At 35.1% G+C, this 25052-nt stretch overlaps 1 protein-coding gene across 28 annotated transcripts in view; it reads left to right on the top strand.

The window, feature by feature from the left end:
• The window catches only part of AHI1 (Abelson helper integration site 1), a 287061-nt gene that overhangs the window by 39774 nt on the left and 222235 nt on the right, over nucleotides 1-25052 (top strand). For all 28 annotated transcript variants that reach the window (XR_009558661.2, XR_009558660.2, XR_009558648.2 and 25 more), the window contains 9 exons: nucleotides 378-563; nucleotides 1699-1851; nucleotides 5877-6009; nucleotides 9574-9697; nucleotides 13632-13861; nucleotides 15451-15557; nucleotides 18117-18235; nucleotides 20558-20688; nucleotides 22212-22352. Coding sequence is in view for 11 of the 28 variants with exons in the window: in XM_030853394.3 (XP_030709254.2) it covers nucleotides 378-563; nucleotides 1699-1851; nucleotides 5877-6009; nucleotides 9574-9697; nucleotides 13632-13861; nucleotides 15451-15557; nucleotides 18117-18235; nucleotides 20558-20688; nucleotides 22212-22352 (1324 nt within the window). In the remaining 17 variants the exon portion in view is untranslated. The remainder of the gene's footprint in view (nucleotides 1-377; nucleotides 564-1698; nucleotides 1852-5876; nucleotides 6010-9573; nucleotides 9698-13631; nucleotides 13862-15450; nucleotides 15558-18116; nucleotides 18236-20557; nucleotides 20689-22211; nucleotides 22353-25052) is intronic.

The raw sequence follows: 25052 nt of genomic DNA, 5'->3' as shown, positions 1-25052 counted from the left end.
TTGTTTCTGTTTAAATAATATGCATTTTAATCTTTATTACAAACAGTATTATTACAAACAAATGTGTATTGATCACCTCCTTTGAACAAAGTAACACCCAGCACAGTAATGTAAATGCTTTACCAACAGTCTGAAGTTGTATAGGGGAAAAGACACAGCCATTGGGAAGATATTTTAAGTCATTTGGGCTATCTTGTCAAAATGACCTGGAACTGTGCTTGACCAACTGTGTCAGTGTTCTTTCCTCTGCTTTACAAATCTAAAGAATTTCAGCATGCCATGTTAATCTTTTTAAAATGAGTTTTTGACTATATACTATTGCTTTATTGGTTGTATTTTCAATGAAGGTAACGTTTTATTTGAATTCTTATTTTAAGCTTCTAGGAGCCAATGGAAATGTAAACATCAATTCGAAACTTCGCTTGCAGCTGTATTACCCACCCACAAAGCCTCGATCCCAATCAAATGTCGTTGAGGTTTTTGAGTGGTGGTTAAAATGTCCAAGAAATCGTTATCCATCAACGTTGTATGTAACTGTAAGAGGATTAAAAGTTCCAGAATGTGTAAGTTAATAGCGCATGCAAAAAATATATCTTCCATTGTTGAGATTAAATGGTGACATGTTTCTATTTCTAAAAAGGTAGAGTCTTTAGAATTATTTTAATAGACTTCTGAAATAGAAAGGGACCTTCAGAGATTATATATTAAGCCTGTAATAGCTGATACTTAAAAGATACTTAAATGAATTTTAAGTACTAAGTATAGATTTCAGTTTTAGGAAAAAAATACATTTTTTTAATAATACTGATCCTTAAAAATTAAAGATAAGAGAATGATTTAAAGTGGGAGTTGACAAATATTTTCCATAAAGGACCAGACAGTAAATAGTTTAGGCTTTGTAGGCTATACAGTCTCTGTTGGAGCCACTCAACCTTGCCTTTATAACGTGAAAGTAGCTACATAGACATATGTAGGTGATAACTAAACAAATGGGTTTGGATGTGTTCAAATAAAACTTTATTTACAAAAACATCATCAGGCTACATTTGGCCCAGACCATAGCTTGCAGACCCATGAATTACAGGCACATTTTTTTACAATATTATTCAAATAATCAGTAAGTAATATTTCTACTTCTGTTTCACATAGGTTAAAATTATGAATATCTTAGCGAAGCATTTGTCCTAAAATGAGGTGAAACTTTTGCTTTTGTCTCATTGCTGTAAGACATTTCAGGCCAGTTGCATATTCTGTAGTTGATCTTATAAAATGTGACCATAGGGTTGGTTTCATTGGTTTGAGTGTAGTTAAACCTATTTTAAGAAATGGAGGATTTAAAAATCTTTATATCTTTATGTTATCAGTTTCATGATCCTAAAGCCAGAGATACCATAGTACAATGTCAGAGCCATAATATAACATCTGGTAGGTATTGGTGAAGAGGCAGAAACAAAGGGACAGAGTTACTAAAACTATTTTATGTAACTATTGGAGTTCTGTTTTATTCCTTCCCACTTTTAAGGCTTTTGGGTTTAGGACTGTAATTTCAAGCAAAAAGTAGGATTTTTTTCTGGATTACATTTTGAAAACATTTTCATATTATAATGTTTGTTTCAATATTTTAAAAACCATATATGCTAGAAAAGAGAAAAAGATTAACGTGATATATACATTTTCTCACTTTCTATACATATTTAGATAAAGCCATCTTATCGTTCTATGATGGCTCTTCAGGAAGAAAAGGGTAAACCATTGTATTGTGAACAACACCATGAGGCACGTTCAGTAGACACAGAACCTGGATTAGAAGATTCAAAGGAAGTGGTGAAGTGGAAACGACTGCCTGGGCAGGTGAAGTGGTCTCTGACACTGGATTCATTTAGATATTTACTCATTTACCTTAAAAACGCCAACAGCTCCTATGGTAACTGGCTTCCTACTTAAAACTCCCAGATTATCCTTGTTTTTAACCATGATCTTGTCTTTCTATTAATTCATTTGGTAAGTAATAATAGAGTGCCTATCATGTGCATAAAGACACTATCGTAAGTTCTTTAGTGACCTGGGGAGTTTTATTAGTTTGTCAGAGCTGCCATAAAAATATATCACAGACTGGGCCTCTTAAACAACAGAAATTTACTTTCTCATAATTCTGGAGGCTGGAAGTCCCAGATTAAGGGTTGGCAGCGTTGATTTACTCTGAGGCCTTTCTCATTGGCTGGCAGGTAGCTGCCATCTTGCTGCGTCTTCATGGTCTTTTCTCTGTGTGCGTGCATCACTGGTGTCTCTTCTTATTATTATCAGATTAGGGCTGTACCCTAGCAACCTCATTTTAACTTAATCAGCTCTTTAAAGACCTTATATCCAAATACTGTTACATTCTGAGGTACTGGGGTTAGGGTTTCAACATATGAATTTGGAGGGACACAATTCAGCCCGTAAATCTACAATTTATGGATTCATGAACTTTTTTATAGCTCCTGGCTTCTTCCTGAGTCACATTTTGATAGAGATAGGTATATGTATATATCTTTACCACAAGTTGAGCTGTATTTAAGCTTTTTCTAAAGTTCTCTTACTTGGTTAGCATATTTTGTAGTGGCAAGAAGCATTTCTGATAAAGTTTTGCAAATCTCTTATTTCCATGAAGAGTGGAGTGGTTCATTTTATATACTCAGTATATACAAAGAATGACTATTTTCCTAGACCTGTTCACATTTTGTTTTGCATGATATCTGACTTTCTTTCTGAGGCTAATTTTACAGATACATCTTAAAATCAATTTTAAATACTTCAGACACAATAATATGGAGAGAATAATACTTAGACTGTGGCCTTGGGGACCTTTCACGTCAGTTGGGGACACGGGAAGTGGTTACAGTGTTGTTCACTGTCAGGTTTGCTGCAAAGAAGTCTTGAGGAAATATAGCTATAAAAATAATTGTTTAGGGCTTCCCTGGTGGCGCAGTGGTTGAGAGTCCACCTGCCGATGCAGGGGACACGGGTTCGTGCCCTGGTCCGGGAGGATCCCACATGCCGCAGAGCGGCTAGGCCCATAAGCCATGGCGGCTGAGCCAGCATGTCCGGAGCCTGTGCTCCGCAACGAGAGAGGCCACGACAGTGAGAGGCCCACATAACGCAAAAAAAAAAATAAATAAATAAAATAATTGTTTAGATCAGTAGTTCTCAAAGTATGATTTGGGGACTGCTGGGAGTCCTGAGATACTTTCAAGGGGTCTGTTGAAGTCAGTCTATTTTCATAATAAGATCATAATGATTCCATAATGATTTAGTTTTTCTTTTTGACTTTCATTCTCTCACAAGTATACACTGGAGTTTTCCAGAGACTGAATGATACATGATATCACAAGAGGGTGAATGCAGAAGCAGTTATGAAATTCCAGCTCTCTTTTATTAAGCCAGATGTTAAAAAGATTTTCAAAAATATAGAACAATTCCACTTTATGTAGTTATTTTTCATAAAAAGAAATTATTTGTTAACATTTAATAGGTTTGCTCTGTTGTTTTTTAAATGATTAACAAATATTTTAAAAATTTCTCAATTTTAATTTCTAATATAATAAATATCTGTTTATATAGCCACATAAAAGCTTTTTGGAGTCCTCAAAATTTTTTTAAGACTGTAAAGCACCCTGAAACTAAAACAGTTTGAGAATTGCAGCTATGTAGAAGGTGATCTGGAGTGGTGGAAGAAGGGTTCATTCAACAGGTTGGTGGAACTTGAGGTAGACTTTAAAGCATGGCAAAGTTAGGAGTGGGTGAAGAGGACAGGGAGGAGTATTTCATATTGTGGCAATGTTGTAAATAAATGGGAAAGCACCTGCTGTATTCCTCAGGCACTCAAAACTTGGCTGGCTGGAAACCCAAGTTTGTATAAGAGGTAAAAGTGGTGTGATAGATTAGGCCCACATTGTGGAGTGGCTCTAATGGTAGGTAGCCTAATATTTGATTGTGTGGGATTGAGAGATAATGGGAGGTTTCAGATAGGGAGGAAGCACGATAACCGTTGTATTTTAGGACAGATTAACGCTGGCGATGGCAGGTAGATCTTGAGGTAGGATACATCAGAATGAGAGGAAGGTAGCCATTGCAGTCATTGATGTGTGAGATGAGAAGGGTCCAACCTTGAGAAGGGTCCAATACCCCAATACCTTGGGGTATTGGTGGCAAAAGTGAGAAGTAAGAGGTAAATACAAAAGGAAAGACCTAGTGTGAGTTAGTGACTGACAAGGTAGTGAAGAAGGGGAAAGAGTTGAAAATGTTGAGGATCTTTATTGCTGTTATTAAACGATCATCAAGTGCCTCTTCTGCATACAGTGTCAAACTCTGGGAATACAAAGAAAATGATGGTGACGTTAGTAGTTTGGCTTAAGTGATGAGGCACAGAGTTTTCCTTAACTACATCTCCTCCTCTAAGAGCAGCAGCAAGTGGTTATGAAACTTCCTAACTTTTCCTTCAATTTTTGTCTTCTTTTTATCCCCCTTTCCCTTTTCTATATCATCCCAATAGAGAATGGAGGGAAAATGGTGTCTGGTACATTATTGGCACCTAATAAATGTCTGTTGAATTTTTCGCCTTTCTAGTAGCTGCTCATAATGCTGCCTCTTCATAATGCTGCTAAATCTTGATGCTACTTATGAAAAAGCTGATACCAATCTAGAAAGCGGGCCCTTGAACCAGTAGTCTTTGACTCGACCCGTTAAGCTGGGCTTAACCCTCTGAATAATCCTTATTAGCTATATATAGTAATAATAATTACAGGTTTACTGTGATGAATATATAAAAAGACACTTGTAATAAAGTGCCACATTCTTGGCATATAGTAAGGGCTCAATATATGTTCAGTTGAACTTTTTGAATAATAAGAAACACAGGAACTAAGGCTCACAAAAGTTTGAAAGAGAGAATTAGGACAAATAAAAGTAAGTAGTGGGCTTCCCTCGTGGCGCAGTGTTTGAGAGTCTGCCTGCCGATGCAGCGGGCACGGGTTCGTGCCCCGGTCCGGGGAGATCCCACATGCTGCAGAGCGGCTGGGCCCGTGAGCCATGACTGCTGAGCCTGCGCGTCCGGAGCCTGCGCGTCCGGAGCCTGTGCTCCGCAACGGGAGAGGCCACAACAGTGAGAGGCCCGTGTACCGCAAAAAAAAAAAAAAAAAAGCAGTATTTTCTACAGCAGATAATAATGTACAGAAAGTTTTGGTTTCATCTGATAATAAGGAATGAAACATAAAAATTATGAAGGAATTTTAATAAAATTAGTGAATGAGAAATCAATAGGAGGTGATTGATTTACTTTGAAAATACATTTTGGAAGGCAGTACAAATAGTGGTTATTTTAAGAGAGAAAAAAAGAAAGAGAATGAATATTCATACATCATGGACTTCAGCTAGGCCTATATGGCATTTATAGACTCAGAACAAGTTTATGGTTCAGCAAAAATCACTTATTAGTTGCTGTCATTAAATAAGGGTGTAACATACATTCATTTTTGTGGCTGTATAAAAATAATGTGGTAGTGACAGCTTTGGAGTATCAGATATTGAAATTTTCTATTCATATTTTGGGTGAATAGTGCTATTAGGCATGGAGTATAAATTCATTTAATTTTCTGGAGAATTGAAAGTGATTCTCTGCTTTGAAAGTAATTTACTATGGTTTTCCATCATTTGCTTACTTGCTTCTTCCTCTGCATCACAGTAGAGGGACTTTTTAAAAAACCAGAAACTGCAACAGCTACAATAATTGAAGTTAACAGCTAGCTTTCATATTTTCATCTTTATCTATATTGGTAAAATATCTATATATCTATATATCTATATTCTTCATCTATATTGGTAAAATGTATGTTTTTCAGGCTTGCCGTATCCCAAACAAGCACCTCTTCTCACTAAATGCAGGAGAGCGAGGATGTTTTTGTCTTGCTTTCTCCCACAATGGAAGAATATTAGCAGCAGCCTGTGCCAGCCGGGATGGGTATCCAATTATTTGTGAGTAATGATCCTTCTGTTTAAGCTGATTGTAGTCTATACGCAGGATGTTTTTTGGTTTTTAAAATTCATTGAAATCTTAATTTGAGTCATCCACTAGTACTACTAAATTAAAATAGATTTCCTCAAGTAAAGTAACAGTTCTTTTATAATAATTTTGCACTTTGCTATACAGTGTCGGTCCAGAAATAGAATGAAAATGATCAAATGAAGGAAGATAAATTTATTTTTAAAACATTCAGGAGGTATTTTTTAAGCATTTTCTACTTTAAATATAGAAATTTTGCAACATGAAGGATTAATAAATCTCTTGACGAATTTTAATCCAATTTTAGTCAGTTGATAGTAGTGATAATTTGATTATGAAAGCCCTCAAATTTGTTATGTGCAACTAAGACCTGGCACAGCCAAATAAATAAATAAATAAATATTTTTAAAAAAGAAAGAAAGAAAAACTTGAATTTAGATATACTTACTGCTTAAATCTCAAAAAACAAAAGAAGAATCTTTGTCGTTTTTTGATTATGGTGTGTCTACTAGGAATTCATTTAGCTTCTGGGATGTGCAGATTGATGTTTTTCACAAGTTTGGGAAGTTTTTCATCTTTATTTCTTTGAATGTTCTTTCTACCCCTTTCTATTTCTTCTCTTCTTCTGGAACTCCCATCATTTCTATATTGGTACACGTGATGGCGTCCTACAGGTCTCCGCACCTTTATTCATTTTTCTTCATTTTTTTTTCTTTCTGCCCCTCTGACTGCATAATCTCAATTGACCTGTCTTCAAGTTTACTGACTATTCTGACAGTTCATATCTGCTGTTGATACCCTCTAGTGAATTGTTTATTTCAGTTATTGTACTTTTCAACTCTAGAATTTCTGCTTGGTCTTTTTTTATATGCTCTATTAATTGGTAAGAAATAATTCTCACACCTTCGTTCTTTAGATGTGGTTTTCTTTATATCTTTGAACATATTTATACAAGTGAATTTAAAGTCTTTATCTAGGAAACCAGTGTCATAGACAGTTTCTGTTGACTGCTTTTTTTCCTGTGTGTGGCCATACTTTACTATTTTGGGGTTTTTTTAGGGGTGTGTCTCCGTAGAAAATTGGATATTTTAAATATTACAATGTGGCAACTCTGGAAATCAGATTCTCCTCTTTACCCCCCTCCATTTGTCCACCTGGGATTTGTTGTTGTTTGTTTAGTGATGTTCCTGGACTAATTCTGTGGTCTTTATCCTTTGTCAGGTTTTACCCCTGGAGTCGTTGCTTGGTTAGCTTAGTGGTCCGCTAGTGGTTAGAGAGGGATTTTTAAATGCCTGAGTGAATGGGTCTCCCAGCCTGTGCCGAAGTGCTGTGCGTGTGTGTGTGTGTGTGTGTGTGTGTGTGTGTGTGTGTGTGTGTGTGTGTTGGGATATGGTTTCAATTCTAAAGTAGGGAGTTTACAACTTTGCCTTAGCCTTTACTTGCACAGCCCTCAGGGCAGTCACAGTAAGAGATAGGGCCTTTCAGGTCTTTCTTGCACAGTATATACACAGCCTTTCATGTGTAAGTGTCCTTCTAGATTCCCCAGAATGTATTGGAGCTTTTCAAAGTGCCCTATGAACATCTCATTCCCAGTTTTTCCTTTTGAATTTTTTGGTCAGCCTCTTCTTAGGCCCACCTGGTATCACTGTGTCAGATAGCCACACCACTGATTATTTCATGTACCCTAGAGTTTCAGCTCTTCACACAGATCATGCTCAGAGCCAGGTCAGATAAAGCCAAGCCCTGAAAATGGAGCCTTTCCGGGAGCTGCCAAGCTGTCCAGCAGTGATAAATCTTGGAGGTGGGGCTTTGGAGATCTTCAGGCCTCTTCTGCCCCATCCCATAGCTGCTAGGCTGCTGGTTTTCTTCGTAGTTTCAAGGCTGTTGGTTTTTAAGTCCACTTTGGAGCTTGGGAGAGGGGAATGGGAACAGGACAAGTTAAAACACTGCAGAGCTCAGTGTTCTCACCAAGATTCAGCTGTTTTCTTTAATAAATGCTCCTCAGATTTTTGCAAGCCTTTCATTTCCAGAGTTCTGAAAAAGTTAATTTTGACAATTTTTGCCAGTGTTCTCGTTGCTTTTATGGGGAAGCAGATTTTCCGAGGTCTTTATTTTGCTATTACAGAAGTTCTTGTGTACTGCTTGATAGTTTAAAGAGCAGTTGGTTTTACCACTAGGTGGAAGTAGAGACTTGGAAAGTATTTTCTGTGTTAAGTTGTTATCTTAGATTTCATTGTGTATATATATATATATATATATATATACATATATATATATCATAGCCATAATGCCTTGTTTATCAGATTAAATCTCTGTTCATTCTCTCACAGTAGTGTCTATCATTTTTAGTATTAGAATTTTTTTCTCACAATAGCACAGTTTAAATTTCTCATTGCTTCGAATAGTTAAATTTTGGTTGGAATTTGATTGATTTTCAGATAAGATAATACCTTATTCATGAAAGACCAAATTACAGAATCTTTGAAGTGAATTGCAATTTAAAAGTTATTTGAGGGACTTCCCTGGTGGTCCAGTGGGTAAGACTCCACACTCCGAATGCAGCGGGCCTGGGCTCCATCCCTGGTCGGGGAGCTAGATCCCGCATGCATGCCACAACTAAGAGTTCGCATGCCGCAGCTAAGACCCGGCACAGCCTAAATAAATAAATACTTTTTTAAAGTTATTAGATTAATAAATTGATTATCAAAGATTATTAGGATTGCTTTGAAGAGATAAGAATAATTGTTAATGGTAGCCCATTATAAAATTTTCGGTATGTAAATTCTTGTGTCTAAAGCAAGTGAAAACTTACTTTTAAATAGATTTTGACTTTTTTTTTTTTTTTTTTTTTTTTTTTTTGGTGGTACGCAGGCCTCTCACTGTTGTGGCCTCTCCCGTTGCGGAGCACAGGCTCCAGACGCGCAGGCTCAGCGGCCATGGCTCACCGGCCCAGCCGCTCTGCAGCATGTGGGATCTTCCCGGACCAGGGCATGAACCCGTGTCCCCTGCATCGGCAGGCGGACTCTCAACCACTGCACCACCAGGGAAGCCCGACTTTTTTTTTTTTAACAAGATGTTGGGGGTAGGAGTTTATTAATTAATTAATTTATTTTTTCTGTGTTGGATCTTCGTTTCTGTGCGAGGGCTTTCTCTAGTTGTGGCAAGCGGGGGCCACTCTTCATTGCTGTGCGCGGGCCTCTCACTATCGTGGCGTCTCTTGTTGTGGAGCACAGGCTCCAGATGCGCAGGCTCAGTAGTTGTGGCTCATGGGCCTGGTTGCTCCACGGCATGTGAGATTCTCCCTGACCAGGGCTCAAACCCGTGTCCCGTGCATTAGCAGGCAGATTCTCAACCACTGCTCCACCAGGGAAGCCCTAGACTTTGAAATTTTTTAATACTGAAAATGTCTTTGGTGATAATATTCTTATAGACAGTGCTTACCTGGTATACAAATTATTATAAATTATGAATTTTTATGTTATTCGGTTAAGAATCCTCTATCTGGAAACATACTAATTTTCGAATATTTTCATTAGTATATGAAATTCCTTCTGGACGTTTCATGAGAGAATTGTGTGGCCACCTCAATATCATTTATGATCTTTGCTGGTCAAAAGATGATCGCTATATTCTTACTGCATCATCTGATGGCACTGCCAGGTTAGTATCCTTGAGAAGTACTCGCTGTGTATGCTGCTTGCCCTCAAAGAAAGCAGAGCGAATGAATATAAAGTGATATAACTACTCTTATGCTTCAGTGATGTTTTGCTTATCAAGGAACCGTCATAAACATGCATCATACAGACTCACTGATTAAATAAGAAGTAATGAAAACGTTTTTTCTAAAGGCATTCTGTTAAATATATTTCGTTTATGTAATATATAATGTTTCTAGTCCTCACTGTCTTTAAATGATCATTTTGTACACTCTTTGATTAATATTTTGAGATGAAGTTCTTAAACAACTGAGATTTTTCCTGGAATATAAACTCTTGATGGCAGGGATTCTGCCTCCACTGTTAGCTGGATGCAGAGGCCAGGACATGGTGCTGCTCAATGCACAGTGTAGGGTCAGTAAACGAATATGCACCTTATGTTTTAAGAGCTTAATAGATTGTCAACTATTTGCACTGTTCAAAATGTCAGTTTTGAAAATAATTTAGCCCCTTCCAATTTAATAAGTATCACAATAAAATATTTTAAAAGTTACTTTTTTAATCTGTTACGTTTATTTCCTACCTCTATTGTCTCTTTAGTATCTTTCTCTATTGATTTTTTCCTCTCATCTTAGAAGTATGTTTAAATCTCCTTATCTTAAGGAAATCTTTTTCTAAACTCCTCCTGCCTTTCAGGCTACCACATTATTTTTCTTTCTACACCATCAAGAAGCATCCTATACACACTGTCTTTACTTTCCCCCAGTTAGTCTGGCTTTCACTTCAAGCGTGCTATATAAACTTCCTTTGAGAGAGCTGCAGTTTCTTACTAATTTTCGGATCCACTGGCTAGTTTTAGTCCTTACCCTGTTTGCCTTCACTGCAATAATTCATTATTGACCAGTCTTGAAATATTTTCAAGTCATGGTTTTCATTGACAACCTCTTCTGTTTTCTTTTTATCAGTCTGACCAATTCTCATTCTCTTGTTCCCTTTCTTCTGCCTGTTCTCTGTACATGCTATCCCCAAGATCCTTTATTCGATGTCTTCTGTGGTTTGGTGTGCTTATCCTGGTCTCTCTCATCTCCTTGGCTTTGAATCTCACTTACATGCTAATGACTTGGAGCTCCTTCTCTTTTTCCGAATTCAACTTTGTATTACACACTTCTGCCTGGATTGCCCAGTGGCACCTCAGATCCATAACGGAAATCACCAAATTTTGTTTTCCTTTTTTAGCCCTCATATAGTTTTTAATGGCATCCTTATCCACCCTGTCTCCCAAGCTGGGAACTCAGAGTAGTACTCGTGTTTCTTTTCTACATACAGGTAGTTCTCAAGTATATTAATTCTGCCTCCCAGAAGTCTCACATTCTGTCACATTCTTTCTATCCTCACTGCTGTTGCGTTAATTCAAGTCCTTGTTATCTTTTGCTTAAACTTGCTGCCAAGCTTTCCCAGTGTTCACCCTCTAGCTCCTCCATCCCTGCTATGCTAAAATTCTTTCCAAAACCATCTTTCTTAATGTCTTGACTTTAAAAATCTTTGCGCTTTGGAAAATATTCCAGTTCCTTAGCGTGGCATGACAGGCATGACCCTCATTGACCTTCTGTCGTCCCTTGTGCACTTCCCATGTACCCTCTGCCTCACCCACACAATCTTTTGAAATACCTTTAGCATCTTATCTTCTTTGGCATCTCCATGTTACCTGTGGGCTCTTCCTATGCTGACATGCCCTTCTCCTCCCCTTCCTGCCCAACTCATTCACTCAACACACGTCTAAATGCCTTTTGTAAGCCAGGGTGGGCTCCTAGTCATCATTTAAAACCCAGCTCAGATTTTACCATTTCTTGAAGTCAACTTGGGTTTCCTCGCACAGCATATATTGTAGTAAAGGATATTTTTTTCTTTATGTAGCTTGGAAGTTGATACTAATTTAGGACTCTTTACATCCTAAAAATACTGTTGTGAAGGATTAACTGAGTGAAGAGAGAAACGCTGTGGCTAGAACAAAAAAGGCAGTGGGGTTTTTGAAAGAGGTGAAGAATACTTACACTGAATGAGCTAAAGTCAAAAGGAAGAGAACCAGAGTTGCTAATGCTCAGAAGTGGCAGGAGTTCGGGTTTCTGCCCAGGTCCTCTGTTATCTTCTGGGGTCACCGTCACCTTTTATTGTTAGTGTCTCCTGAGTAACTGTTTTCCACTGGTTAGCTCTCTGCCAGATGGGCTTAACCTAAATCTCCGTCTTTAGTTATCTTCAGTATAATTTGAGAACACTACAGTTCAGCAGCTCCTAATATAATCAGAAAGACTTATCCATGTGTAATGGCTCCCAGATAGACGCATAAGGCCCCACTCTGCCCTCTCTTCACACATACTGTTTTAACTTTGGAATGTCTTTTTTCTTTCCTAATTCTGATAATTTTTGTTTGTGTTCATCTGGTCTTTACAGATTTGTATATCACTGTTCTTCTCTGTCTACGGTCAATCTGATTTTTTTTCACAAACCCATTAATACATTTCTTTTGATCTTGGATTCTACCATTGCTTGGGTGATGAAAGCCATCATTGGTACCGATTCCGCTTTTATGTAAAATGCTTCGTTTTTATTTTAAGATATTGTGTCTGTTCTAATTATATTGAGCTGTTTTTAAGGTACAGTTGCTTCATTTCTTCTTGTTGTATAGTATTTCAGATAATGCTGCTAAGATTTATTAGCAGGCCACTGAAGTTTTTATCTTTTAGCATCCTCCTTAATATTCCCTCCAAATTAGTGATTTTGTTCTTTCTATACGTACTATATTTCATGTTACATATGTTCATTGAAAGTATCACTGTGGTAAAAATGTTTATGCAGTGACACACATGCTTTACTTTTACTTGAAAACATGTTCTTTCACTTCCTTCATTTATTAGGTTGAATTCTTAGTAATTAAAGATCATATCCTGTATTTTAAGCAGCTGCTGAGAAAACTTATAGAATGTTATTCTTGAATAACAACTGTATTTTTTTTATAGATAATTTTGAAAAAGACTTAATTTGCTTCAGTTCTTAGACAGTAATTAAAAGGATGAACTATAAATCCCCATGTTAAAAAATTAATAAATTCTTCTAATTCTGATAACTTAAATTTTTAAAAATCGAGTGCTTCACACTCACAAAGCACCTGTTTGTTCCTAGATTTTGCCTATTTTTGCATATTGACTTGCAGAGTATCTAACTCTTAGAGTTTACTCTTGTCAAGACTGTAGCAATAACAATATTAATTTCTTTCAAATCACCTATTATATAAAGGAAGAGATAACAAGAGTATTAAACATAAAGTGAGTGCTCGATGATAGCCTGTTTTCTATAAAATATTGTAATGATTTTAATGTTATTTTACTCAAGTATTTATATAGTAATTTCAATGTGCCTTCTAAGTCTTTGAGATGTTTATGTTCATTATCTATGCTTTGAAATTACAAATATAAAGTTAATAGAGTACCCTTTTCTCTAAACCCTCAACTGTAAGCACTTTGGAAAAACAATATACACAGCCTAAATGGGAAATCATTGAAATTTCTCCCTCTGTTTTGTTTTTTACTTATATTGTATTAAATGCAGTATTTTACCAACTATCCAATGTGTTTACTCAATGCCAAAAATAGGTAGGTTTAAAAAGTACAGACATATACAAGTACAGTTTTTTCATTTTACAGTATAGATTACAATTAGTAGAGGAATTAACCATTATGCTTGAAAATAACTATAAGAAATAGCTTTGTCAAACTGAAAGAACTCTGGCTATCATATAATGTCATCACATTATTTTTACTGTTACAAAATTTACCATTGGTTGTTGTCACTTGCTTACTTTTATAAAGTCCATTGCTCATATTGGTTCTTAGAGAAATGTCTGCCTTTCAGAAGCAATATGTAACTTTTTTATCCTTTTCCAGGATATGGAAAAATGAAATAAACAATACAAATACTTTCAGAGTTTTACCTCATCCTTCTTTTGTTTACACGGCTAAATTCCACCCAGCTGTAAAAGAGCTGGTGGTTACAGGATGCTATGATTCTGTGATACGTATATGGAAAGTTGATATGAGAGAGGATCCTGCCATATTAATCCGACAGTTTGACGCTCACAAGAGTTTTATCAACTCTCTCTGTTTTGATATTGAAGGTATGTCCAAGAATATATGCCAGTTGAAGGCTAGTTACATGAAGAATTTTGAAAAATTTTCTGTTTCACTAGGATAATAATTATTTAAGCTTGAGGGTGACTTTATGTATCAGATAAAATTAAATATGTTTGTGCATATTTAGATTTATGCATATTTTGAAGATCATATGATAGACCTTGGTATAAATTTGGCACTGAGGGAATTGTTAGTTAATTGTGAAGTCAATAAATTTCTAAACATTTTGATTCAACTAATCTTTGCTGTAACAACCAGTCCTGTTCCAAATTGCAAAATATATTTCATTGGATTGGTGATTATTCCCTTAGTAGGTTTTTTAAAGGGCCGTTTTATGTAAAGGGTAAAAATGAGGAAGATGGGGGGTGGAAATCCCAGAGGAATATTGAAAATATATATTTTAAATGTAGCAACAGGATTTTTTTTTTAAGTACAGAAACATATAGAAGGGAGATTTGCAATTATTTAAAGGTTTAATCTTAGAATATGAGTATTAAGGATAGTGTTTAAAGGACATAAAATATAGGTTATTTTGTCAGCTGGAATAATAAAGAAATTCATTATTAAATAGTCACCTTTTCTATTATTTCAGATACTAGGTGTGTATAGCTATAATAAATTGGTATGGGATCCAGATCAAGATGATAATACTGCTAATGTACTCCGTTCAACCATAAGGATGTTTATAAGTAGGAACACATTCAGGAAAGGTCAACCAAGGATAGAAAGGCATCTGAAAATTCTGTCATAATAGAAGTAGCTCATAAAAGAGAGATGAAGAATTTCTTCAAATATTTGGTTAAGATGTGGAAAAAAGAGAAGTCCTTCTACGTCGCTCTGTAGGTAGAAGTAGGGCCAAAGCTGCAAGAAACAGATTTTCTTTGCTCAAAATTAGAAAGAACATTCTAATATACAGAGCATTTCATCAGTTGAATAAGCTACTTTTGTGTAAAATATTACATTCACAGTTGCTGAACAACCATCTGTTCATAATGGTTTGTAAGATATTCCTGACGGGTTATGAAGTTGAATCTGATGATCTCTGAGGTCCCATTCAACTGTAAGATGGTTTGACTCTAAGAAATTGATGCTGAACTGAAGCACCTGTTATTTATTATTTTATTCATTCCCTGGTCATTTATTGAGTTCCTACCAGGTCTCAGGTATTATGCTAACAGTATATATTAGAGTATAGGTGTTTTTCCAGGAATATAAAATAGATTATATAGGTTAATGAAGGTGAGCAATACAGATCATATTGGATATTTCAAATAATTTGTTTAGCTTTGGAATTTGAGCCACGTACACATAAACTGAGATGCTCATTTCTTTTTGTATTCAAATTCAGGTAGGTGACAAAGGGAAATAAATCATCAAAAATAATTCAAAAGGGTGAAGAATTCATTTAAAGATAGTTGGGATCTGACTGCCTTTTGGACTTTTTAAAAACTGTAATGCCTTTTACTAGCCCTTCAATTCTTTGTTTTATTGGGATGTGTTTTCCCAATTTCATAATATTTGTTTCAACCTCTGTGTGACATTTATATGTAAGTAATTTTATTTTTTTAAATAGGTCATCACATGTATTCAGGAGACTGCACAGGGGTGATTGTTGTTTGGAGTACGTATGTCAAAGTTAATGATGTGCAACACTCAGTGCGTCACTGGAGTGTAAATAAGGTATAGAACCATTTCATATTTGGGGATTTAATTAAAGAAATGGGGGAAAAAAATTGAACCACATGACTTTAAGATGTCAGGACAGATTCACTTTGTTATAAAGCAGAAACTAACACACCATTGTAAAGCAATTATACTCCAATAAAGATGTTAAAAAAAAAAAAGATGTCAGGACATTCCATTCGTTCTTTTCAAAGAAATTAAGTTTTTCTCAGTCCCTGAGAAGTCAATTATCATGTCTTCCTGATGGCTAATTGATAATATAGTGACGTAGTGAAATTTTCTTCATTTTGGCCAGGCTTTTGTTTCTTATTTTGAGCCCTAATTTGCCCTATGGTATTCAGGGATCCATTACTGAAATTTATGCAAAATGAGGTATATGTTATATCACCATCTGTACATAATAACTTATATTTTCTGCTATTCATATTATTTTTTTCTTGGTCTAATAACATCACTAAAAACACTGTGCTCAAGGTTTTGTTAACAGTGCTATCCCTCAAAATTGTGTGATCAAGATTATATAAGTATGAGAGGGCCTATCATTTAATCACAGTAATTGTTTCATTTGAAATATACTAAATTGGCAGAAACAAATGAATGATCTCATTTTTGAAGCAGAGTGTTTTAAAGATGGCTTGTATACCAAGCAACTTTGTTGGTGTATATTTAGCATGTTTAAGTTAAAAATACAAAATGAATCATTAAACCTGAGTTGTTTTTATATGTATTGATATAATTTTTGTCTTATATGCTATACCTGTGTTCTTCGGTTTTGTTCTTCTTCATAATAGATTATAATTGTCCCTGTTTGAAAAAAAGACATTCTACATGAAAAAGAATTTCCAGGAACTTTAGTTAAATCTGTTGAGTCTGTCAGATCTGTTTAAAAACCAGTCTATTCTATTTTTAGTCATTCTCATCTAGTCTGTCAGATTAATGAATGATGGCTTGGGATTCATGTTGTAGCCTAATTTCACACACTTCGAAAAGAACTTTCTAATTACTTATATATTGATACCTAAAGGATTGGCAAGGCTCCAAAGGCACCATTTCTAATCATTTGAGTCTACAATGCAGAGTCTATTATTTGTATTAAAAATCATGTGTTTCTTTACCTCAATATAGTAACCAAAAGGCAAATATACCTTGGAAATCTGCCTCCTGGTGGTTACTTGAGACAGTTGAAAATAGAAAGTTAGGAAATGAGCTGGGATGTCTTTTTAGTAGCTTATGTCCTAGGACAGATGGGAAACTGCGATTTCTTATGTGGTTCTCTTCAACCAACAGTGGGGGGAAGGATGCTGGGTTATACACATCTGTCCCTTAAGATGAGGTGTCCATGTGCTGTTGCACACACTCCTTGGTATAGGGCGTGGTCTTTAGAACTAGGGCTTGAGCATGAATATGATAAAAATATGAAGGAACTCATTAACAGATACTACAAACACTGAAGCTACCAGCAGCTTTCTCAAACCTGTACCTAACACTTAACTTGTTATGCAGCCTTGGTTTTGATTTTGCACATTTGCATCTGTGTAAGTGTTGCTCCAATTGCTCACACCTTCAGCAGTGCATCTCCACCTCCAAATCATTGTAGTTGGGCTCAGTAAAATCCCCATCTATGGTATCAGTATTTGACTTTATTCTGTAACTTGTAAAAAGCTGACAGCAGGTTTTAGCACCAAATGGCAGTAGGAGGGGCTCAGCTGCTGATACTAGGATTGTAGCAGTTTGTACCCCACCTCAGCTGGTGCCAACCCACCTCTGAAGAGGAGACCCTCTAAGAGAAGCGAGCAAGAATAATAAGGGGTCCTCGAGGGAGAAGAAGGCTAATTCAGAATTCTGCCTACAGGTTAAAGCAGACCCTCTCTTGACTCTTTAGACTTTAGTTTAAGCAGTTTTGCATTTGCAGTTTTTTTCTTTCTCCTGGTAATCGAAACAAGAACCTTTGGAAATTGTCCTTATACACGGCTTGTTCAGGCAGATTCTTCTTCAGTGTTTGTGTCTTTCTTGACATCATTAATCAGGTCTGTTTATAGTCTTCTTCTATAAGTAGAAGATTTAGCTGCCTTAAGTATCAAAAAAAAAAAATTACAATCTAAACTAAATTATTTCAGAATAAGATGCTGATAATTTACCTTTTTCAGGACAAGTGGAAATAGATGTATGAAGAAATAATCTGAGACTGAAATAGAACTTGAGAGCTAATTCTATACTTAATTTTGAATTTATAAAAATTGGAAAGTTTCTTACCTGATGATAAACAGTGTAGTGTTAGAAGATGTGTTTGTAGAAAGTGCTTCTTGTTTGGGAATATACTACAAAAACACTAATTAAATATGGTGTTACATAACAACCAAAAAATACATTTTAGCAGCTTTATTTTCGTCCTCAACCTGAAGTTACTTGGAATAATTTTGCTAACAATTTTTAAACATCCTGTATTGTGCAATTGAAAATGACATCTTAAAATTAAATTTGTACACTTAAAAGGGCTTAACTTTAGACAAACTTTACAGTGGTAATATTTTATAATCTTTTTTAAAATCATTTTAGGAAATTAAAGAGAGTGAGTTTAAGGGGATTCCAATAAGTTACTTGGAGGTTCATCCCAATGGAAAACGTTTGTTAATTCATACCAAAGACAGTACTTTGAGAATTATGGATCTCCGAATGTAAGTATATTTCAGTATTTGCAGGTTAAGTGCTCATAGAATAAGTAATGATTTAATTCATATTTATAAAGTGCAGCTGTGGTTCTCAACTAGAGAATTTTGTCCCTCAGGGGACCTCTGGCAGTGTCTAGAAACACTTTTGAATGTTTATTCTGGTATCTGGTGGATAGAGACCAGAGATATCACTGAGCATCCTGCAGTGCATGAGACAGGCCTCTGCAACAATTATCTGACCCAAAATGTGAATAGTTCGTAGGCTGAGATGTAGTCTACTGTTTTTTATTTTCACAATAAAAAAAAAGAAACTACTGCCACCACATATCTTTTATCTTTATGATATTGGTTTAACATAGTATTATGATCTATCATGCCTGAATGAGAGGGCTTTTGATTCATACATCCTTGTTTTTCCTTTTTGTTTTGTTTCTAAAAGAGGCAAATGAAAAGAGATATTTTTAATGTAAAAGGCAGAAGCAGAGTTCTAGGAAAACCAGCATGGACTTCTGGTGTGCTTTGGTTTTGCCGTTAAAAGTTCCTGTAAAACAAATGAGAGAAAGCTATTTTATTAAATTTCATTATTGTATTTAGGAAGGCAAATGTGGTAATCCAGGTTAGTTTATTCTGCAATCATCACTTTAGGGCTAACCATTAAGCCCTTCAGTATTTATGTAGAACTGTTTGAGACACTGGCATGGGTGCTGTAGGAGAATGATAAGCAGAATTTGTTCATCAGGAATTTATAATCTAGTTGTACTACCTCGAAAATAACATACAAAACACTTAGGCTACATTGTGAGATCTTCAAGGACTGGAATCTGCTTATTCTTTTTTTCTATACATCGTACCCACGTCATACCTAACAGATAGCAAGTACTCAATAAGTATTTTTAATGAGTATAAATACATAATAAAAGGATTGTATTTTTCATGGCAACGGTAAAGCTGATAGCTATAATATAGTCTTCTGTTAAAGGCTCTGTGGCAAGACTGGTCTTTGAGCTCAATCTTGAAGGATGGGTAGAATTTAGACAAGATGGCAGCGTCCTCACTAGGGTGGAAAACATGAAAAGCCTGGAATAAAGTTTGGAGGTAGAATAATAGAAGCTGTATTCAGGGCAGAGTGAGTTAGTCTGTATGAGCATGGGTTTCTTGCTAAGGAATGCTGAGAGAGAATCCAACAGAAATTAGAGCCAGACTTTAGAAGACCAGGCCTGCAGAGTTTGGTTGTTCTCTTTTTAAGCAGTATAGTATTCAGCCTATGATCATGCTTGGGCTCTAGAAGAAAACTGCTTACAGTCAAATACTGCCTGTTCCACCCCTTACTAGCTGATTAATCTTCCTGTGTCTCTCTTTCCTCATCACTCAAATGGAAGAAATAATATGCCATCCTCATAAGTGTTTTGTGAGGGATAAACTAGTTTATACATTTAAAGTACTTAAAACATTAACAGACATAGCAGAAGTGTTTGACCCAGTAACCTTAGGTTTAGTTATTTATGTTAAGAAAATAATTATGAGGCAGTGCAAAAATATATATATATACACAAGGTTGTTCACAGAAATCATATTCATGGTAGGGGAAAGCTGGAAACATCCTAAGTGTTATCCAACGATAGAAAATTTCTTAAGATACATTTAGACAATGGTATAGTATATGCCTATTAAAATGATAACGCGTAATCTTTATTTTCTGACATGGTGGCCATTATTCATGACTCATTGTTGACTGAAAAAAGCAGATAACAGAGCAGTATATGTAATATCTTCTCTGTAAACCAGGGATGATAATAGTACCTACCTGGCACATAATAAGCACTAAAACAGTGTTAGCTGTTATTATTCATAAGTTAAAAAGCCTGGAAGATTATATACCATATTTAATAGATGATTCAATAATGTTTTGTCTAATACTTCTGCAATGATCAAGTATTTCACATGGAGAAAATATAAGAATATAAAAATTCTGTTCATTTTTTAGTAACCAATACAAATGCTACTTCCAAAGTAGTCTTTTGCTCCATAGCTAGAAATCATCTCTCCTATCCAAATCTGAAAAGTACTCCTTCTGTTCTTTTGTGGCACTTTCCACATCCACTTTCTATTTTACTTTAATGCATTTCTTCTCTCTCCTGCTAAATTATAAGCTCCCTGAGCTCTGGGATTATCTCTTCTTTATTCTGCATCCATCATAGAATGTATCCTGCATAACAGATTCTCACAAGTTGTTTGTTAAATGCAAATGAAGTATTTAACAGTTTTCCTACCACCAGTCTTTTAAATGGGTAAGACAGGTTTCATTTGTAAAATCTTTTTGGTTCCTAGATTAGCAGCAAGGAAATTTGTAGGTGCAGCAAATTATCGAGAGAAGATTCACAGTACTTTGACACCATGTGGGACTTTTCTCTTTGCTGGAAGTGAGGATGGTATAGTATATGTTTGGAACCCAGAAACAGGTAAATAATATTTCATCGAACTTAAACATTTGTTTTGTTTTGTTTTTGATGAAGTATAAAAACTACAATTTTATGGTGTAATTTTCAAGGAAATTCTGATTTCAGGTTCTCAGTTATGTTTTTCAAAATTGGAAAGCTGATAATGGAATTCAGCTGCAGTCTAAATTTATATTAAATTCTGTTCTTTATGGTTTTGATATCTTCATGGATTTAGAATTTCACATTGTAATTCAAGATGTATTCTTTCCTTGCTGGTAATGAGATATTGTTGAACTTAGAGAAGTGTTTAATGATGACTGTAATACAAAACACAGTATTATAAACTGAATTTAGAGTACAACTAGGTACACAAATGGTTAACCATCTACATTTTTATTAGAAACAAACATACTTCTGTCAGTTTTGGATGTCTAAAACTTAATAGCAATTTTACTGTAATTCAGGTTTGTTTGTTGTTGTTTTTTTTTTTTGTGGTACGTGGGCCTCTCACTATTGTAGCCTCTCCCGTTGCGGAGCACAGGCTCCGGACGCGCAGGTTCAGCGGCCATGGCTCATGAGCCCAGCCGCTCCACGGCATGTGGGATCCTTCCGGACCAGGGCACGAACCTGTGTCCCCTGCATCGGCAGGCGGGCTCTCAACCACTGCGCCACCAGGGAAGCCCTGTAATTCAGTTTTTTTTTTGAATAACATAAGCTATTATATTGGGCAATTCATTTGTGCTTCACCTTGCTTTTTAAAAGAAAAGCCAAAACTACATAAACATTTTTTTTTAGCAGTAGAAAGAATTTTATAAAAGTTACTTTAAAATTTCTTTAAGGAGCAGTATTTGACTTCAGCTTTTTATTTTCTTCATCTTTCCCTTTAGGCGTTTTTGACTAGTCAGTTCACTTATAGTTTTTCTTTTATCTTACTATATTTTGATACTTCAGCATCAGTTCAGAAGTGTTCATAAATCTCTTTTCCCCAGCAATCCGTGGAACTGGATTCTTTGCTTTTTGAGTTCTGATTTTCAAACTTAAACTTCTGCTGTAGGCCTCTTTTAGTCATTAATAATCATATGCATCTTTAAAGCAGATGGTACGTCAAACAGCCTCTGGAAGAAATATAGAAAAAATTAATTCCTCACTAAACCTCTCCCAACCAGAGTGTCTTTAGTTTTAATCCTGACATTCCTCCCCTAGTTCTCCCTGGAGTTCTTTGTTAGTTGTCATTTGCTCAGCTCTGTCAGATCTCAGAGTCAGGTCTCTCTACTTCCAAGCTCTTTGTCTTTATTTCATGCCTTGAATACCTCCGTGGAGAGGTTGTACTGAGAAGTAGAAAAAGGAGGGCCAACAGAATGAAAAATAAAGATAATTATTTAATATAGTGGTACTCAAATATTTATAAGTTTTTAAGGTGTTCATATAAATAACGTGAGCTTTATCATTACTTACTATAAATCTTTTTTAATAAGCTACAGAATAATCTTCTAATGAGAAGTATCTGAGATGGTACAAATTATTGAATGTCTTTTCTTATTTAGGAGAACAAGTAGCAATGTATTCTGACCTGCCATTCAAGTCACCCATTCGAGATATTGCTTATCATCCACTTGAAAATATGGTTGCATTTTGTGCGTTTGGGCAGAATGAGCCAATTCTTCTATATATTTATGATTTCCATGGTAAGTCCACCACTTGATAAGAGGAGAATATTTAGAGTAACCTTTACATTTAGACTGAACCGGAAATTATGAACTCTGTGAAAACTGTCATCTTTTGTATTAACAAAGCTCTCTTGAATATACTATGAAAGCCAAGCAACTTAAAAAGATCATATTATTATTATAACATTTTATTTTTCCATGAGCACTATTATTATGGAGTTTAAATATCAAAAGTACACATAATGGTTGTGCTCTTACGTTGTAATCACAGAAAGGTAGTCATCACTTCCTTTGTAAATCAATTTAAATAAATAAAATTCACCTAAAAATTATTTGGGAATATGTCTAAATTAAAAGATAAATAACATTTAGGAAATATGGATTTGTAATGTTTTTAGTTGAATATTGAGTTAATTTCCTATTTGTTTTTCTTTTTTACTAAAGCATATAGTTTAAATAAGTTGTAATTTTGAGAGTTTCTTAACATAAAAGAAGGCAAAAAAATCAAGCGTCAATGAAAATGAGATCTGGAATTAGAAATCTAACGTCTTTTTCTACAGTAAAATTACACTATTCTATAAATTTGGAAAATAATAAGGAAATAAAGACTTCGGACACATTTTTCAGAAATAGTATGGCATTATTAGAATTATCTGGATTTATGCTATTTTTCATATATTTCTTTAATTTTTGTCCTGAAATTAGGATTTCAGTGTTCTGCATGGTATTGATAGTGCTGACACTCTCAAAATTGCAGTTCCATTTTTTCATATATTAATTATTGTACAAAAATAAATGGTTTTTATTACTCTCTGTTTTGTTTATGATATCATTCACTGTTTTTGCTAAGCTAAGATGGCTTTCACACAACGTCATAAATGCATAAATATGCAAATATGTATACAGGTAACATTGCTGTGGAACTATCTAGACAGAGTGTTTTAAGTTAATGGAATGCAAGTGGTTAAGCTTACTGCATTAATACAGTGTGAATTGGTTAATGTTTGTGATAAGTGCTAAGTGTTGGGCAATTGAGTTAAGCTCTAAACCTGAAGTTCTTGATCATAGTATGGATTTTATTATGCCTTTACAGGTGAATTATATAAGAAAATAATGTGTAAAATTGAGATTTATCCTGTTTTAAAGAATTTTACAAAGAATAAATAATAAATTTCTCTGACACATATTCAGATTTACAGAACAGTATTACTGATGGTGGAATTGTTAAACAACACAATACCACTTACTATTACAAACAAATTTAGCAAAAGTAAACACTGCCTGACTATGGGAAAAGACAAGTGGATTTCTCAAATCATCCAGTGTCCAAGTTTGTTGTCTAGTTCAAACATATGTCCTGAAACAGGTCTCTCTTTTATACACTTTAAATCTTCACAGAAAGAAGAGTTATACCTATTTACTTTGTAATGGGAACTGTTATATAGGAAATAGGCACTCAATTAATTTCCTCAAACTCTTCAGAAGTTTCACCACAGTTTTCATTGAATTTCTATTTTGCTTTTTAGGCTTTTGAAATTTTCACTACAAACTGCAGTTGAAAGCTCCAGTCTCATCTTTTTTCTTTAGTTTATTTTTTGTCTTTGATAGAAGTTCATCAGTAGATTAGACCAGTTAGGTTTGTCCATTTGGTTTTGTGACAATAGACATTTAGACTAAGAAGTCCATTCTAGAAGCCTAAGTAGAAAGAGCCAAGTGTTCAGGAGTTCAAAAACATTTAGTTTTAGGCTCAGTTTTGTTTCTTTAGTGGCCTTGCACAAGCCTCTTGCCTTCCTGAAGCTCCATTTCCCTATCTAGTAAATGGTCCTACAACTACTAATATCTGTCCTACCTAAGATTTTTTTGCGAGGGTGCTATGAGACAGGGACTGTGAAAGTACTTTGTAAGTTGATACGCACTATACTAAAACAAACAAAAAAGATAAAGTGGGTTGTTACCGTGCTCATCCAACCTGTATACACTTGACTCTATGGGAACTTATGTTTTAATATGCTGATAAGCCTCTCTGTGTGGAATGAAATGGAAAAAAGGTTTTTTTCCCTTTCTTTCACTCTTTCTGTTGGTCAGCCCTTTCCTTTTATTTATTAGAGTGTGTACCTTTCTAGGTCAGTTGTATTAGAAAATAAATGCATAAAGTTAAGAACATTATGTTATGTCCACAGTATCTTAATGTAAATGAGGGATTTCCATGAGTGTTTTAGAAATTTAAACGTTCAGTTAATACACATATTAAATAAAAATATTTTGTGCAGTGTATTTCGAACACAATTTTTGATATACTAACACACCTTTACAAACAAAACTCAAAATGTTTCAACACATTTTCCCAACTCTTTGCTGCCTGTTTTTAAAAAGAAGCAGTTTAGGAAAAAGTTATGTGATCTCAAGCAGTCCAAGATTTAGCACAGTTCTTGTGAATGGTATATAACCATGAAAAAATGAAAAGTTGTTTCAGACTCTAAAATATTTTGCTCATTAGATACAGGCCAGAATCATGAAGGCTTTAAACTTTTTCAATGAAAATTATAACATTTATTACTGACCTATTATACCTTTGCCTTATATTTTATTTATCTTTTAACACAGGACTACTTTGCTCACACTTTCTTGTCTGAAAATAAAGTTTATAAGTAGTTTTACATAAATGTTTTAATGGTAAAAAATTTGAAAGATACAAAACAGTTACATGATTTTTTAGAT

This window comes from Globicephala melas, chromosome 14 (assembly GCF_963455315.2).
Source record: "Globicephala melas chromosome 14, mGloMel1.2, whole genome shotgun sequence".
NCBI lineage: Eukaryota > Metazoa > Chordata > Mammalia > Artiodactyla > Delphinidae > Globicephala > Globicephala melas.
Note: the sequence above shows the minus strand (reverse complement) of the source record. Positions and strands in the feature narration are given on the sequence as shown.